Source organism: Ovis canadensis, chromosome 22 (genome assembly GCF_042477335.2).
Source record: "Ovis canadensis isolate MfBH-ARS-UI-01 breed Bighorn chromosome 22, ARS-UI_OviCan_v2, whole genome shotgun sequence".
Classification (NCBI taxonomy): Eukaryota; Metazoa; Chordata; class Mammalia; order Artiodactyla; family Bovidae; genus Ovis; species Ovis canadensis.
In genome coordinates, this window is record NC_091266.1 from 60,531,011 (window position 1) to 60,549,478 (window position 18,468).

The 18,468-nt window shown below is 49.6% G+C and overlaps 1 protein-coding gene across 3 annotated transcripts in view; it reads right to left on the bottom strand.

Annotated features, from left to right (window-relative positions):
* The window catches only part of DHX32 (DEAH-box helicase 32 (putative)), a 51,011-nt gene that overhangs the window by 740 nt on the left and 31,803 nt on the right, over positions 1–18,468 (bottom strand). For all 3 annotated transcript variants that reach the window (XM_069566853.1, XM_069566854.1, XM_069566855.1), the window contains 8 exons: positions 16,817–17,189; positions 11,568–11,813; positions 10,209–10,308; positions 9,959–10,117; positions 4,401–4,592; positions 3,601–3,750; positions 1,773–1,960; positions 747–928 (listed from right to left, as the gene is read on the bottom strand). In XM_069566853.1, the coding sequence (XP_069422954.1) occupies positions 747–928; positions 1,773–1,960; positions 3,601–3,750; positions 4,401–4,592; positions 9,959–10,117; positions 10,209–10,308; positions 11,568–11,813; positions 16,817–17,189 (1,590 nt within the window). The remainder of the gene's footprint in view (positions 1–746; positions 929–1,772; positions 1,961–3,600; positions 3,751–4,400; positions 4,593–9,958; positions 10,118–10,208; positions 10,309–11,567; positions 11,814–16,816; positions 17,190–18,468) is intronic.

Sequence of the window (18,468 nt, forward strand, 5' to 3'; positions counted from 1 at the left end):
CTGGTTTTTCCCCCAAGGCCTTCACAGTTCTGCAGCAGGTCAGATCAGGTGCTCGGGAGAACTCGGTGTGTGATGGAGGGAGTGTGTTTGCATCTCTTACTAACAGCACACTTTCCAGCTGCTGAAGCTGGACACACCTGTAGTTGCTCCTGGCTCCTGGCTGGAAAGATCAGCTGCCCGAGTGGGAGTGGTGTCTTCCCAGTGGGCCCGCACCTGCGGCGGCTGTGAGACAGTCCATCCACACCGCTCTCCCTGCAGGCCGTTCACTGTGCAGCCAGCGACCTTCCCGACGGAAAACGTTACTCTGGCTTAAAACCCTCTGACTGCCTTATACCACACTTAGGATCAACTCCAAACCCTCTCTGTGGTCCGTAAGCCCTCTGCCTCTCGTACCCACCTGCTCCCAGCCTCGCCTCCGTCCTGCCCTTTTGCGCTTGCTCCAGTCTCAGCGCTCACTGTCGTGAGAGGTGGCCAGGCTCACTGCAAGGTCTGCACCTGTGGGCTCTGCCTCCTCAGCGTGCCACGCTTGGCCCTGTGTTTCTAGACTGCATTCTTTCTCTCTGCTGTAACCTGAGGCACGGGCCTTTCTTAGTCATCTACAGGGACCTGCCTTTACTAGCTATGCTCCACACAAACTTAGATTAGCAGTCGTATAAGCTACTTATACTGAATGTAAGGAAACCCGTCTGCCACGTGCGCATCAAGTAGGAATCTAAGAGAGAGCCCTTTCGCTCCACTGCACTCACAGCTCGGGCGCGATCTCGGAGGCGGTCCTGATGTAGTTGTTGCTGGCGATGCTGAATTTGTGGAAGAGGACCCACTCGGGCATCCTCCCAGCGACGGAGTAGCAGGAGCGCGGGTGCAGCTGTGCGACCTGCTTGTGCGTGAGCATCAGGTAGTTGCCCGCCCCGTCCACGTCCCGAGCGATCTGAGAGGCGGCGCAACGGAGGAGGAAAGGCGGCGTGTGAATGCAGAGATGCATACGGCAAAAATACCGTGTTTAAAATTCCAAACTACTCCATAGAGAATAAACTACTGATTCGCTACACGTCTTCCATTTTCAGATACAGAAAGTAAGACATATACATGTTTTGCCCAAAACTTAAGAGCCAGCGATAAGGATGTGGACTAATTTCATCAGTTTCAGGGCAGCGTGCCAAAACAGCATGGGTGCAAAGGTGAAGGTTCTGGTCAAGAAATAAAGCTGTTCCCTGCCATGTCGTGGACTGCACACAGGCATCCAATGCTTTACACCTGACGTTTTGGCTCAGTTAATTCCTCACCATAACCCTGTGACATCTGTTTCCATACAGATGAGGAAATCCATGCTCAAATGCCACAGTGCTGCTCACTGTGATGTGAAGGATGCGTGCATTTCTGTAACAGGCTTTATTAACCGTTCAGAGCAGCTGCCTTAGGCAGCCTTTGCTCCAGGAAAGAAACCGACGGGATGCTGTCTACCTGTCGGGCGCCACATCACCAGTCAAGTGGGGACAGCCCGGTGCCGTGAGGAACTGCAACTGACATTCAGCCAGGGTGCTGTAAGAGCTCCCTCTGATGAGAAAGATCTCCTGTCCTTCCAGACAGAGCGAACCGTCTAGCTTAGCTCTTCACTCCCTTGAGGGGACGTATTTAAATACTGAACATGCAGTAACGTATAAGGGTTTTCACACCAATAAAATAATCACCCTAAGTGAGACTTCTGACAGGATGTCCTGAATGTGTGAGATTTTTGTAAAGACCGCACCGCAGGTGGCCTTGTCCATTCTTACCTGCATAAAGTAACCAGACAGAAGAGCTTTCTTTATGTTCAGAGTGTTCTCCTTTGAGCCGAAGGCAGGTTCTGTGTAGGGAAGCTCGATCCGCTTGATGATTTCTAAGAGTTCAGCTCGGATGACCTCTGCCGTCCTGAGTGCTGAGCAGTTGAGGAAGTAATCGTGACACCACTTTTCCACACAGTCTAGGAAGGAACCAACAAAAGGCTGCTGAGACGTGACCTGTCACAGCCGAGAGCCCGGGCTGGACACGCTCTTATCTCTGCGCCCTCTTGTCCCGTGAGCCAGTGGCGGGAGGCGGCGAGGACAGAGGCCTCTGGTGGCTCTGCCAGGCGCAGAGAGGGTGCAGGACCTGGAGCAGCTGCAGGGACTCCAAGATCCTGCCAGCTGTGTGAAGTGCAGGGTCCTAGCACTGACCCTTAATCTGGATCACAAGGGGCAGGAGAGACTGTCTTAAAGATCAACATTTTGTCCAGCGTGTGCATGGCCAGGATGTACGTGGCCACAACATTTAATCAGGCTAGGAGGCAAAAGCTTACAGTGCACATCTCTGCTCCATGAAAATATCTCACATGTCTTAGTTGTAAGGAAAGGATCACTACTAGGCTGACTTGGGAATCAATGTTGCAGTTAAGCTCGCCTGCCGGAGTTGCAAGTTTTATTGACACATTAAAAGTCAGTCCCCTGCAGCAGTGTGAAGTCCTCTTTCTGGCCATCTGGGATGACGGAAGCTGGACCCGGTTGTGCCTTGACCTGGGAGCACACGTGGCCTGGCACGGGGACTGCAGACCTTCGGCGCTGTCCTGTCCAAGTCATCCGGCCTACCTGGAGCCGTGAAAGCACGCACTTGGTCACGTGATGACCAAGTCATCCGGCCTGCTCTCCAAAGATGCTGCCAAATTCCCTGGGTACCTCGCTGACAACTTTTTCTTCTTAGCGTTAAAAACTAACTCCCTGCTCCGTACCGTTCTGCCGTTCTGACTGCTGTCACGTTTTTCACTTTACTTCGAGTACTTTTTCACACCCTCTGTTGGAGCAGAGGAGGCAAGAGAAGCATCATGGAGGACAAAGGTGGGCCTGGTAACCCTCCTTGTAGCCAGTTCTCTGGCCGCCTTTGCATTAGTGCTCCGCCCTCTTGGCCTCTGAGATCCCCTTCCTGTCTTTAAGGCTGGAACAGAGTCTCCCATGGAGGAGTTTGCCTCTCCGTTACCCCTGTAAGTTGGAACATAACCCACTGTGGTTCAGACACAACCTGTCCTCTGCTGCAGGTTTTCCACGAGCTACTCTATTCCCTGAACACCCCTCCTCTCTCATCCCCTCCTCAGCCAAGCTCAGTCTCCCTCAGCTCACCCGCCTCTTCGTTACTAATACCTGGAGCTAGGGGTGGTGTGTGTGTGTTTTGTTTTGAGTGATCACATTCTCTCTCCATTTAGCAGTGAACCTGCCATGTCAGAAGCAGCACGAGACACAGCTCTGGCTGCTGGCCACCTGGAGATGGCAGTTCTTTCCTTCTCCCCGGGCCCAAGAGGGCAGGGCCGTGCCGGGCAAGTCCAGGTCTCCCGTCCCTGTGGCCCCAGCAGGCTCACTCTGGAGGCTGTGGGCTGGGTGCCAGGGTGTGTGGACACAGGGCCCCGTCTGCAGGAGCAGGAGGGTGTCTTTACGGTTAAACCTGTGGGTGCACAAGGGGGGCCTGGAGCGCCGTGCTGCTCAGGTGACCCAGGGGCTCGGGGGAGAGAGGATGTTTGCTGAATCATAACGCGGCTTTGTTCTGGGAAGGAGAGGATGACTAGGAGGTGATTTCTGAGAACACTGAGCCTTCACTTACGCTCACTGGCGGCGTTCAGAGTCGTGTCCTGGTAGGCCTTGTAGATGTTGATGAGGGTGAAGTGATCTCCATCGGGATGTAAGAACGTCTTCCAGGAAGACAGGGCGGCCTCCTCAGCTCCGCGGGACAGGTGCAAAAAGCAATTAGGAGCTTTAAGACATGAAAAGTCAGAAGGTTGGCGATAATGAACATTCCCCTCAGCACAGCAGGCAGAGGGGGCTCACTGCCACGTGCAGCCCTGCCCGTCTTCTGGGAATAACGTGTTTTCCTTGTTTACTTAGAAATCAGAGACGCTCAGGGTGAGCTGTCATCATGCGCGTGTTCCTGTTAGCTTTACTCAGGGCTGCTTGGCACAGCGGACACCCTGCCTGTATTACAGCCGGAGCCGGGGAACCTGGTGCCTCAGAGGCCCAGGGACAGGACTGGAACCCAGGTTCTGATGCAGCAGAGCCTCTGATTTGCTCTGCCAGTAAAGGAATCTATTCAGACCTATAAACCAAGGCGAATGAGGTGGGAGAAGACAGGAAACGCGCGAGATTGGCAGGGGTAAGAACACTTCCGGTGACGAGTGCCTCTTGGTCGGTACCGCTTACTGCAGCAAAAGCAAGCTTGGTGTGCTGTCACCTGTCTGATCTAAGAAACCCTCTGGGTTTTTACTTAGGTATTTTTCATATTAAGATAATTCTCACCCTTTTCTACCTTTTCAATCTGTTTGAATTGGACTATTACGTTCCCATGTCAGTGGATCTCATTCAAATCTATACCTGCTGCAGTACAAAAGGACTGTCCTGAAGGAATACCTGTCACCATGGCAGCGATGGTGAGCATTTCATCGACACAGTCAAATTCACAGGATGCTAAGATGGACTTGGAGAGTTGTGGATCAAGAGGGAACTCTGACATGATGATTCCGAACTCAGATAGATTTCCATCGTTGTCCAGTGCTGCCAGGTAATCTAAGTCTTCCAAAGCCTGCATCAGACTCTCTGGTGCTGGGGAAGACAAAATTGACAATTAGAAAGTCTCATACCACCAAGATGGGGCAACAGGTACTGGATTTGCCCTCCCACACAGAACAAACAATAAGCAAAACACGGGAATCAATAGTCTGCGAGGCAGAGACCACCAGGCAGTGAACGGCAGTGATTCCTGAGAGGGGCCATCACTCAGGGAGCTTCACTGCCCTGAGTTTCCTGGCTGTGGTGGGAGGAGGGGAGCTGGGGGAGCTGCCAGGTTCCCCGCATCATGGAGGTGGTGCTGAGGGTCCCTGGAGACTCGGGGGCGGGGGTGGTCAGAGCTTGCAGGTCAGCTTCCTGAGAGGAGAGCGCTCTGCAGGAGGACTCAGATGGACGAGGGCCCCTCACTCAGTCAGCAGGGCCCGTAGGAGAAACCACTCCAGGCTAGGAGGGACAGCATCTGTGCCTGGTGCACCCATGCAGTCTCCGACAGGCCCGTTCCCACCAGCCAGGCTGCAAAGCTTCACGGTTCATGGGGCTCTGGGGAGGAAATAATAACTACACTCCCCGCCGCCCCCCACCCCATAAGCGCGGTTCTAGTGCCACCTACATAATCCTGAGATCAACCCCTGAAAGGATCGTCCTGCAGCCCAGGGCAAGCTCGAGAATACTTATAGGAATACGAAATGTCCAATATCCAATGCAGTGAGACGGACTGTGTCTGGCATCCAATAAAAACCACGTGGTAGGAAAATATAATCCCACAATAAAGAGAAGAACGCACCAATCGAAGCTGACCCAGAACTCACACAGATGACAGCAACAGCAGACAAGGAAACTGAAAGAGCTATTTGCCATTTGTGCAGTTAGAGACCCTGAGGCAAGGGTGAGGCCTTGAGAAGTCACAGTCCCAGGGAAGTAAACAGATGGGCTCCTTAGAAAAAGTATTTAGTCCAAGGTGCCATCAGCAAGCCCTGAAATCAAAAGTAACAACTGACCTGCCTGAGAAGGTTCAAGAGGCAGCAGCAGCAGAAATAAGCATCTTGGATTAAACAGGGCAGGAGGGGCTGGGAGTGCAAACTTAATTACTGAGAGCTGTTTAGAAACCAGTTTCCATAAGTCAGCAAAGCTGCTTCATCGTAAATTACAGGATCTCTGGGGACTGTCCCTGTGAGGATCTGGCTGGACAGCCAGCCTCTGTCCCCGGAGGGCACTGCTCCTCGTTTTTATACCCTGGAGTTGAGTCGGCTGCACACAGGGTGACTGGTGGAAATAACATCATGACTCTGCTCCCGGTCCTAACAGCAGCGGAAGAGAGGAAGTTCTTGGGGGTTTCATTATGCTAGAAAGAGCAAGTTAATGAATGCAGATGATACAGGTGAAGGAGCACTCATAAAAATAACTGCATAAGGTTTGCTAATATTACATTCTACGTTTTAAGCCAGCTCCCCGGTACGGCCCATAAAATTGTAGGTAAAAGCAAAAGGGTTTAGATGAGGATTCTTTATGGCAGTGCTGTTTAAGTGTAATCCACGGTAAATAATGCTAACAAATGGAATGTAGATGTTTTAGTGCCAGGCCTCTTCTTTACAACACTGCAAAATCACGCTGCTCTACTCCAAAGGCAATTTCAATATGAACAAAACATCGCCACTGTACTCCCTGCGGGATAGCTCACTGCAAGGTCACACGCCTGCCCCACAGCCATCGCTCAGAGTCACCTGGAGGGCTACTGACACACTTTCCTGCACCCTCTTCCCACGGAAGCCCAAAGGCCAGGCTCCAACATGGAATCTGCGTTTTCATGCCACAGCACTTGCAGAAAGGCTGCTCACAGAAAGGCTGTTTGTCTAGAATAAGGGTTGAGCCCACAGCCAGATGGAGGGCTCAGCACTGATCCGAAGCAAGAGCGCAGGTCCGATGGGTCCAGGGCTCTGCTGTGTCATTTCCAGAACCAACAGCCTCATGTGACATCTTTCCTATGGCCTTGGAAAGTCTGCCAAGATTTTCGATGTCAAATAGCAGAGTGTTCCCTTCCCTGTCATGGGGACCTCCACTCAGGTGCTCAGCAGGGGAGAGAAGTATGCAGAGATGGAGACAGGAAGCTGCGTGCCTGTGCCATTCAGCCTCTGCCCTCGAGGGTCCCAGAGGCATGGCTTGGGGTCACAGGACACATCCTTATCCCAACCCGCTTGGGCTGATGCTAGTCTGAGTGGCCGAATGTCACGCAACTGGTAACGAGGGCCAGGGCGCTGGGGTGCCTGCAATCCCGGCCGCCTCTGGCCCAGTGTGCCGAGGACAGCCCTGTTTCCCTCCCTCCCCAAGCTCGAGGAAGGCTGGCATTCCCGTTCAGCCTCCACCAGCTGGGCCCAAATAACAGAGTCGCTGGGCCCACAAAGAGCTGAACGGGTTCCGAGGGCTGAAGGTGCTTCCCTTCTGTGTCTTCTAAGCTCTCCCTCAGATTTTCTTTTCATTCTGAAAAATGACCTCCTCTCGCTCCCGAGAGCCTCACGACACTGGCTCTCGTGGGTCTCAGCACCTTCATGCCTCTTCTCCACCCTCCTCCCCGCCGTCTAGGAACAGCAGTCGGCTCTGTGTGGCCTCAGGCAGATGATGTGTGGCCTCTGTGCATTCAGAAACTGAGGTGGGGCCTCCTGCCAGCGCTGGGGTCGAATCCTGGCTATCTGGGGGCAACCGGCAGCACGCTCCCTGCCGGGGATGGAGGGATTCATGCCAGGCTCCCTCCCGCGGCCCATTTCCCCTCCGATCTCCTCTTCACACAGACCGTTATGTTTTAGCCCCTTTGTAAACTCCAGAGCAGAATCTTGCGTTTCCCGTGATGACCCACCACTTCTCGGGCGCACTCACCAAGCAGGCTCCTCGAAGAGAAAACTGCGGAGCGTCTTGACTCCCTGATTCAGAGGCTGAGAAGTCCCAGCCTCAGCCCCACAGGCCAAGGGTCTGGACGCATCTTCGGGGCCCTGACTCGATCCTGCCCTTTCCTCCTCCCCCCGTCTCTGAGACGGCCCTGTCTCGTCCCAAATGCCACGTCCGGCAAGTCTGCATTTGGGTCCACTCTTCACAGATGGTTCCAATGCCAGTCGTCTGGCCGCCAGCAAAACGAGCTCTGAGGCCAGATACCAAGGTGACGTCCAGCGTGGGCCTGGGCTCAGCGAGCTTGTCCCCGCCCGTGCTGACAGCGCTCCCCTGCCCTCCCAGAGGGAAGAGGCCTAGGACCACCTCAAGTGGTCGGCTGGCCCTGGACTCCCTGACCCTGATCAACAGGGACTGCGTCCTCCACTCACCATGGAGGTCAGTCCTCAGCACCAGCTTAGAAAATGAGGAATTTTTTTTTTTAAGAGAGCTGTGCCAAGGGACCCTGGGGGAGGGCATGGCAACCCACTCCAGTGTTCTTGCCTGGAGAATCCCCATGGACCGAGGAGCCTGGCGGGCTGTAGTCCATGGGGTCGCAGAGTCAGACACGACTGAGCGACTAAGCACACACGCACACACAGGCCAAGGGAACTGGACAAAGAGCCTAGTGACGCCAAATCTGCCTCACGTGGCCGCGAGTCCTGCAGAGGCGGCTATGCTGCATCTGCGCGTTTCATTTACGAGCGGCGTTAAAGGCAGCAGCTGCAACCGTCATCTTTTTTTTCTCCCTTTCAAAACGATGAGTCAGAGTTAATCCACGGTTGTATTTCCCCAAAGCAAAGCAAAAACAGTTATGTGCATACTGCCAGGAGACAAGAATAAATCGCTTCCCTCGCCCTTTTGTTCCCCGCTCTCGGCTCTAAGCCCCAGGCACAGAGTGAGCGGCAGAGGGTGACCACTGAGAAACACAGCAGTTCCTCTGCACTCTGGCTGTGCTGTGCCATTTGCTTTTTAAAATCTTGGACGTTACAAGGCCTGCTCTTCTCTCGTCATGCTGGTCCACCAAGTAACTACTAGCATGAAAACAAGATGCCCAGGCAATCAACATGAAAGAAAAAGTGAAGCCACTCAGTCGTGTCCGGCTCTTTGCGACCCCATGGACTATAGCCCACCAGTCTCCTCAGTCCATGGAATTTTCCAGGCAAGAGTACTGGAGTGGGTTGCCATTTCCTCCTCCAGGGGATCTTCCCGACCCAGGGATTGAACCTGGGTCTCCCCTGCACTGCAGGCAGACGCTTTACCGTCTGAGCCACCAGGGAAGCCCAGCATAAGCAGTTTTCAAAAATAAAACCTGTTTCTTCAGGGGGTGGTGTCTGGAGTGATGACTGGCTGGCTGGCAACAGATGCCCTGGAGTCTCCAGGGAGAGACTGGAGAGATGGATGTGAGTGACCCACCCCTGCCTTCCAGACTCCCTTTCCCTCAGGGACCAGAGCGAGACCCAAGGGCAGGGGGGCTTCACCATTTTCGAGGTAAGGGCTCATGGCTAAAGGAATCCTGGTTTCCCAGCCTTTCTGGACCTCATCACTCATCCCCCAGGGCCCCAGCCTGTCCCCTCCAACCACTGCTATAGAAGAAAAACGCATTCTGAGTTTACTCGCTTACATTCGCTTACATACGTTTTACAACCTTCCTGTGACTGCTTCTTTCCTCCGAGCTACCATCTCAAGGTATGTTTATCACTAATGTATCTATCACTTCAGCTAGTAAGGAAGGGCCCAGGCCTAATGAACCTCTTCTCAGATGGGGAAGCTCTGTGCCAAACCAAGCTGGCTGATACCCTCAGGGTCAAGCCTCAGGCTTGGGACCGCATGGCTGTTATCCTGGTAATGTGCTCATTTTCCCAAGAACCTGAATGCCACGGCTTCCTTTACATGCATTCAATGTAGGCCTCTCTCTCCTGCATGCCTAAGCTTCTGCTGGAGAACAGCGACCCTTTCCCTGCAAGAACAGACGGCTCCCAGGGAGGAGATGGCTACAGAGAAGGAGGGAGGTCTGTCTTGAACGAGACAAGGCGCTCACCTGGTCCCTCTCCTCCTGGAGATCACTGCTCCTCTAGGGAGAAGTCTGTTGAAAACCTTAGATTCCAAGGGTGCCCAAAGTAACTGGTCTTCCAAGTCTTTACTGGCAGAGTTTCAACATTAAACCCCCTACGGTTCTAGGGTAGGTCTCAGCGCCACCCCGGCTTCCACTGGCCTGGCCACCTGTCTCCCTGTGTCCAATGGCAGACAACATTCCAGTGTCAGGACGGGTATTTCCCAGAGGGTGCCTTTTTTTTTTTTTTTTTAAACAAAATTTTCAGATGACTTCGGAGAATGTTTACCTCTAGTGGAGACAAAGCTTTAGGACAAATCAAAGCCCCGGGCTGCTTGCTCTGCCAGGGGGCCACCCGCTCTTAGGACGGGGGTGGGCAGGAGCTAAGCGGGCAGGGCTGCAGCCAGGCGCCCTGCTGGCCCGCGCCCGTGCCTACCGGGTCTGTTCATGAAGTCACAGTGGCCCAGGCCCGCGATGTCCACTCTCTTCATGAAGAGCACCATGCTCGTGAGGTTGGCTTCCTGCATCTCTGCTGGCTTCAGGGGCCGCATGTCCCTGGAGGCAAATTCTTCGGAGTACAGACAGAAGAGTTTTCCTGGAAGAGACCGGGCAAAGGCGGGGCTAAGGCGTCTGGGGTGCCAGCAGACGGGAACCGCCGTGTGTGGCTCCGGGGCCCACGGGGCTACCTGAGGGAGAGGCGCCGAGGAGCTGCTTGCGGGTCTCGGCCTGGCTCTGGCTGATGGGCTGCGTGACGAGCGAGTCTGCTCTGATCCTGGGGTTGTACACCTTTGAACGGAAGGACAGCGGCTTGAGCATCAGCTCACTCAAGACCCCACGGGCCGGTCACCCGGAAGTGACTGCTGTTTGCAGCACCTGACTTCGTGAACTGCTCTGCTACTGTCGCGTTCCTTTTGTACGACATTTGCTATTGCTTCACTTGCCTTGAGATGGAAACTGCAAGGGCTTTGATAAATGGATTGAAGGGCTGTCTGCTTTCAGTGTGGCTTCTGTGAATATGAGGGCTCTGCATCGTCTGCTGAAACACGGATGCCGCTTCTCAAAGCGCCACGCTGCCCAATGGGGACAGATACTCACGTGCCCCATGGACAAAAGGATGATCCTCCAACAATGCTGCGTTTCCTCAAGCTTCTAGTCAAATGGACTGTGACCCCCCCAAGGGTCTCACCTCTATAACGCACGCTGGGCCTTCCCGGTCCAATAGGCTAATATAAAGCTACAGACGGCACTGACAGTGATTCTTCTCAGGGCTAAGTTTAAAGGTAAGTGGTAAGCCTGGGTTCTCTGAATGGTGGATAAATGCTGTAAGGTCAAGCCAAACGGGTTCCGAGGAAACCTTCCAATGGCTGGAATGGCTCTGTCATAGTAATCACGGATACTTAGGAGACCCGTAGTCTCCTGGGGGGATAAAAGTGACACAGCACCTCCTAACAGTAAACAGAGCAACACTCAGGGTAGGTTCTTTTCAGATCTTTTCAGTTTACAGGCTAGGACTTCCGAAACCCCACAGTCTGAGAGCTTGAGCCATCCTATTTCCGTTTTTCCTAATTTTTAAGGACAGTGATTAAAAGCATACATTTTTAAATTTAGGATGGAATTTTACCATGTTAATGATAAAGCCAAAATTTTCAAAAATAAAAGTCAGTGTACTTGAACCTAATCTCTAGTAAATTACCTGGGAGAAGATGCTAATTACTTTGATAAAGAGGCCACCAAAAACACCTAAGACATGTATGGAAGCAAAGATTAGTTCGGGAGTCAAGTAATTTGCTTTAGTAGTTGTGTTTCCTTAAAACTTTTTCCGTTAGCACCTCAATCAGTTTAATTTTCCAGACTTCCAGCCTGCTAATGAAAGGCAGTTGCCTATGCTCAAGACTCTGGTTACTGCACACAGCAGCGCTTCTCTGCACACATGGCCAAACAGAGAAGTCCCCAGATTGCAAAATGACAGGAACCCAAGACAATGGTCAGCAGTCTGATAACTGCCCTGCTCAGTTTAGGCAATTTACTTGCTCAATAATAATTACCTTTCTTCTCTCCACACCCACATCAATAACAAACTTGACTGTGTTGCTACAGATCAAAGATTCTCCGGAGCTAGCCGTCAACACCACTCGTCTCTGATAAACTGGGCATCTTTTTTCTGTTTCATCGTTTGGCTTGAACAGTGCACATTTCTCTTTTGGATACAAAGGAACAACTACCAGCTCTCCAAGATCTGGATTTAAGTTAGATCCTTCTTGGCAGACAATTTCATAGGCTTTTTCAATATCCTAAAGTAAAACAAGAACATCATCCATGAGAATAAGGTACATTATAAACAACTTTGTCCACATTACATAGAACTATAGGCAAAACCAAGGACCTACTGAGTAGCACAGGGAACTCTGCTCAATGTCATGTGGCAGCCTGGATGGGAGGCGAGTTCAGGGGAGAATGGATACATGGATTTGTATGGCTAAGTCCCTTTTCTGTCCACCTGAAACTATCACAATTTTGTTAATCGGCTATACTCCAATACAAAATAAAAGTTAAAAAAATAAAAAAAATATTTTTAAAAATTTGGCAAAAGCTGCATAATGTATTCATGGAAAGAAATACTTGTCTATAGGTATCGTCAAATAAGAAAGGAAGATATAACTGTGTAAGAACATTTCTTTGGGGAAGTTAAATATAATTTATAAATGATCTCATTGCTTTTAGTCCAAAATGGCTTTCCTTTTGTGAAAAGTACTGTCTTTGCCTTCATGCATTTCTCTAGCTTAAGGCAGTTTCTCACCTCTGTTAACAATGACAGGGAAACAAAAGTTATTTTCAGATTGGTGAGAATGCACCACTGTGCTCTGATGGTGGCAGGACTAAGAGCTGTAAAGCAACCTCTAGGTTTCCAATAGAAGCAAATATACATACACGTCCCATAATCAGGACCTTAATCTGGGTCATTCTGAAAATCATTACCCATTAGCATTTAACATTTTAAAAACAGCAGAAATGCAATGAAGCAGGCAGGAAATAATCACTGTTATTTATACGTTTGCAAGATTCAGGAATTTAGAAATACTCTTTAAAAACATTTCATTATCAAATACATTGAAAAAGAGTAAATTATGTGCCCTAAAACTATAAATAAGTATATTACTGCAAAATGCTCAAAAAGCAAGACACTTTACACAGTACTTTTCTAGTGAACTCTTCTCAAACCACAACCGGATTTCTACAACCTCACATAGGAAAGATGCCACAATGTAATTCTTACACCTTTTAAATTTGTTTCCAAAATTTGTTGTTTTTTTTTTAAGGGTCTAACTACCAGATGGAGGAAGGCAGTCAGTTCAATCCTCTGACTCTTTGCGAACCCATGAACTGCAGCATGCCAGGCCTCCCTGTCTATAACCAACTCCCGGAGTTTACTCAAACTCATGTCCTTTGAGTTAGGGATGCCATCCCACCATCTCATCCTCTCTCATCCCCTTCTCCTCCTGCCTTCAATCTTTCCCAGCATCAGGGTCTTTTCAAATGAGTCAGTTCTTTGCATCAGGTGACCAAAGTATTAGAGTTTTAGCTTCAACAGGAAGCCCCATTTCATTTTATTAGATTAGATTTCACCAAAAGCCTAACAATGCCTTCTGTGACTTTTATAAAGATTTGAGGCCCCTGCCCAGCGCTCCAGCTCATCTTTCCTTCCCTCCACACTACCTGTCGGATGGGACTTAACTAACTCAAGGGCTTCGCAGGTGGACATATCTGCCTGGAAAGTAGCAAGACCTGGGGTGACCTATTACCCCAGAGACCCCGGGGAAGCAGGGCAGAGGCGTGGCCCACACCGCCGTCACCTGGGCACCTCCTCCTGCTCACACTTCCCTTTCCTATGGAGCGGGTCTACTTGGGGCACGTTTGTTTTTTTTTTTAACCAAGCAAAGAGCAGGACTACTGACTGTAAAGAATGAAAGCTTGCCAGCTGGAATAATCAGAATAAAGCTATTTATTCCAACTTTTTTTTATCATTCTAATCATGTCACATTTTCAGCGAAGCAAGCTTAGAGACTTGCAGAGAGGAGAGTGAGTCCTCGATCTGCAGCTCCCTGCATGCGGCTGCTGCCCAGGCCTCACAGGGACCTGGGTACGTTCCTCTTGGTGGGGAGGTGGCACCCTTGGCACACACAGCGACCTGAGCTGGAAGAGGAGGCTCCATTCCAGCAGCCCACTCACAAGTGTCCAACCAAAATAAACCTTCAAACTGCACTGCAATAGTTCTCTCACTCTCTGAGAATCAAGGCCTGTCATTTTTCATTTGCTTCCAGCTGCTAAAACTTCAGTTATAACAGGATTCTAATGTTGAATTTTGTTCCAAATGGGGAAGAAAAAGAATTTTTAAAAATCTTCAAAAAGAAATCAAAAGCAGAGCAAAATAGAAACATTACTGTATCTACTTTAGATTCCTCAGGCTCAGATGACAGAAAGCTTGGAGGTCCTATCTTCAGAATTTTTAAAAAGTGCCTAAGAGACTCATCCGGTGCATCAAACTGTTTACTCATTTCCTTCTTGCTCAAGGTGTGCAGAGCATTTACATCCGCAGGGCTTTCCCATGACACCTGCAACAACTGTGGAAGACGCAGCCCCTGAGCTGACGAAGACATCCGGCCCCAGAGGAAAGGGCCTTGACCAGATGGGATATTTTCCAGGAAAACCTTCCACCTAAGAGCACCTTCCTGTGACAGCTTCAAGTTGCACGACTATCTGGCTAGACGGTCTCATTTGTCTTTATTTTTGTTTTCCAGTTAATCTACTTCATTTTTTCTTCAAATTATAAGATGGTAGAGTGGTTAGGAGCAACACCCTGGAAACATGCAGGTCTCCGTGTCTTGACTGAGCCCAAGACACGGGGAGTGCCTGGCTCTCGGGTGTTAACTCACAGCATGCGAGGGAAGACGGGAGGCATCTGACGTTTCTGAACCAAAACGTCTGAGGGTGTCTCTGCACTTTAGAATGGATTTCTTAAGAGGAAAAAAAACCAACAAGTAGTACACTTCTGTTAGACTGCTTGGCTTTGATTTCATATGACATTTCGTTTGCTGTGGCAGATTCTAAAGTTGTATACTGAAATCAAGAAAGATTCAAACAGCAAAGGGAAAGATGGTCAATAGCTATTAACACGGATTTCAGGGCAAGACAAAATTTTCCAAAAGACAAATTCTGAGACTATAAGCAGAGTATCTTATGCCAGTTAATCCTGACATAAGGAGTTAAAAAGAAAAAAGAAAAGTCCATCAGGATACTGAGCTGTGTTCAGCTTGTTAGGGAATAGATGGAGAAAAGAAAACCAGGTAACAGCTGTGGGATTTGGGGCTGGGCTGCGAGGAAGATCGTTGGCTCCCAGAGAAGGCATGCTCTAGCTGCAGGACAGCTGTCCTGCCGCCCACCGGCCGCCCGCTGGACGAGGAGACCCCCCCAGAGACCCCGGTGCTCCACTCGGCCACAGCAGCAGCCGCTGCCAGGACGAATGAGTCCTCACGCTCAGAGGCTCAGAATTGCAAACTCTGCCCCGAGCCTTCCCTGCACTGCCACGTGCGTGACTTTAAGACTGCAGGAAGCATAGTTTCTTAAGGAGACGTCTTTCCGGTCTGACTTCCAGGAAGATTCTATACCCTTCTAAGCCCTGTGGATTTTTCAGCTTCTACTACTATCCTACATAAAAATGCATCTTCTGAAGTCTGACAATTAAAAAGTCATTATGACATTACTTATAGCTTCTATTAGAGAATCAAATACTACCCCCAGCTCTGTTATGAGCGTTATTCAAAAATCCATGTGAGAATTTTTGGTTACTCTGAAGATGACTACTCACCCTGTCAGTCTTAATTATACTGCCCCCGTCCCCAGCATTGAGACATATGCCTTCTCTTTACCTGGTGACTCTAACTTTCAAATGTCTTAGACTCTTTAATTCTGCCCTTCCTCCCTTCCTGAGGCTTTACCCAGTTACACTGAAAACGTCTGTTCTCAGAAATCCTTTCCGTCTCCTTAATCGTTGTATTTCTTCCCTCAGGACTTTCTCGAATATCTCGCATCACGCAGGATTAGGGAGTGATAATAGAATACATCACTGTAGCAGGCAGATTTCCTACTCAAGAAACTGTATAATCTACACATGAAGAACATAAGTATGCTGTGGTTTATCATGTACTGGAGATTCTGAATTACTTTCTTTACAGAAACAGATAAAATTTACATTGTGAGAAAACTGTCTAAAGGTCTCAAAGCTCAGTCATCCTTCGTGCTGTGACTATGAAGCAGAATCAACACTCCTGAAGGCGTTTCAGAAAGCGTGTGCACACTTAAGGCTCTGATGCAGAGACAAGGTGCTTGTCTTTGTTCAGCTGGTGGCTCGGCCAGTAGCAAGCAGCTTCCTTTTGGTTTTTGTTTAATCACTGGAATCGTCATAGTCTAAAAGGTATGGCTTTTACTGGGAGTGAAATGACGGGCAGGGAGGAACAGGCCTGGCAGTCAGTCTCTAAGAAGAAAGTCTAACTCTTAAAAGAGTCCGGAGGTTTTTAGATCTGGCTCTCACGGCAGTGGGAGAGAGAGAAGCAGGGTCAGGGTTAACTGCGTTCAGACAAATGCAACCCCAAGTGGACCCTGACTGTCTGAAAGCAGTGACAGACGCGCAGGTGTCCATTTCCAGTTGTGCTTTTGGAAAGGCAGCTTCAAGTGAAGTGTTTGCTCATTCATCTTTTTAAGAAAAGTATAGGGAGACAGCCCTCTGGGTGTGCCGTGAACTCTAGTGTTCTGCCTAATTCTCCGCTGACTGTTTAGGAACACTTTTTTGCTTCCTGATTCTCTGCCAAGCGCTCAGGATGTGTTCTGCATCTCCAGCATCTGTTCCTGCCATAAGGCGGGCAGCCGCACCAGAGTGTCCCCTCTGCTGAGAGGGTTCACGGTGAGCCTCTGGGGCAGCCCAGAATCCCACCCGCTGGGGGGCAGGAAGTCAGCTCTGGAGATCACCCCACAAGCTCCTCAGACTCCCCCCTCCCTCTCCTCACTCTGTGCTTCCTGCTTTTAGAAGCATTTCCCTGTTCACCTTTAAAGCACAGGCTTTATTTACTCTTTATCGAACCTTCTTCCGAAGTATAGAGTAATGAGGTATGGTGGAACCAAATATTTAAACAGCTAATTAGCAATGTGAAATCTGTAGGTTATTCAGATCTTCGCAGCAAGGTTCAAAGGCTCCCAATAAGTAACCTTATTGCTCTGGTAGGTTAGAGTATTACTTACTTACTTGTTCACAGGCCAGAAAGACAACGATGTCACCCTTCTCACCCGAGTGGTGAATTTCAAAGATAAGGCGTAAAATAGACTCAAAAGACTCCTTCTGAGCCCCACTAAGGTACACAACCTCCATGGGGTGCTTGTTTTTCACTTGGATGAGAGGCACGTTTCCATAGTAAGAACTGAGCTTGTTGATCAGGTGAGGTGAGGAGTTAATTATGAGCTTCAGTTCCGGTCTTGCTAGTAACACATCTTTAAGAAGTCCAAGTAACACGTCAGTTGCGATGCTTCTTTCATGAATATCATCTAAGATGATGACCCCATAGCTACCCAAAAAAGGATTGGACATCATTTCTCTTTGCAACATATCATCAGTACAATACCTACAAAAAGGAAATATTAACGTTAGAATGCTCTCATTAAAAAGATCATACAAGAAACTCCTGACATAAGCCACAAAGATGCCTGTCTAGTATCCTTCTGTCTAAATCGAGAGCTTAAAATCTTTATCGGGGCCAAGATTCCTTTAAGCTGATAAAATCTACAGACCTTCAAAACTGAAAAATACATATAAACAAAAATTTTAAGCGTAGTTTGCATATGTTCACTGACCCTCTAAAGACCATCACTGAACCTTAGGTTAGAGACCTCTGCCTTAAATGTTTATTACAGATACTAGCAAGAGCTACATTGAACATTTGCCCTGAGCTTTTTAAACAAAAAAGTAACCTAGCAAAATACTCCTGTCGGGTAAGAGTTTTCCCCTCTTCCATCAACGGAAGGACGTCGAGTGGGAGCACACACTGTTCAGCGGAGCACACACACGTACACGGATGACCGTCCTGGCTCAGGTTCTCGGCCCGGTGGGTTCAGGAGAAGGACTCTGTTGGTGGCACTTTTTGGGAGATGACATCACCAAGGTGTGAGCATCACCATGTTTGAAATGTCACCCAAATAATACTCACACAAAAGCACCTAAAAAGTAATCACCTATTTGAGGGCAGCATGCAAACTGGGGAGTTTTCCTAGAGGAGGAAGGGGTCAGTAGTGATTTTAATGGAACTTTCCAGTTCTTGGGAGGGTTTTAAAAAATAATCACAAATACCTATTCATCATCCAGAACCATACAAACATCATCTTTCTGACAGTGTTCACATATCTACCTGTATTATTCCTTGAGGAAGCCAATCCATAAGCTTTATACCAATTTAAGGTATTTATTTTATTTGTCCCTGCCTATGGCAGGTCTGAAACATCTATTCTGAGAAAGGCCTGCTTGCAAGGGTGCCCCTTGGCTGGCATTTGGGAACTTAGACTTGGGGAGTGTTCTCACATTCCCAGAACTGAGGCTTACTGTCTGTAATATGGTCCAACCTTCTTTCCTTCTGGCAGTCCGGAATTTTAGAATACAGCAGGAGGCAGAGTGCCTATGTGACCAGCGCCCAGCACAGGCCCCTGGCACAGAGTCCCTGATGAGTTCCCGACAGGACTGCATTTCACACTCGTCGTCACAGCTCGCAGCTGGAGGGACGAAGCATGTGCTAAGGAGTCCGTGAGGAGGGGCTCCTGGACGCCCAGCCTGGTTCCTGCAGGCTGCACCCCTGGCACCACTTCCCTCTGCTGACTCTATCCTTCAGTTCAGTTCAGTTCAGTCGCTCAGTC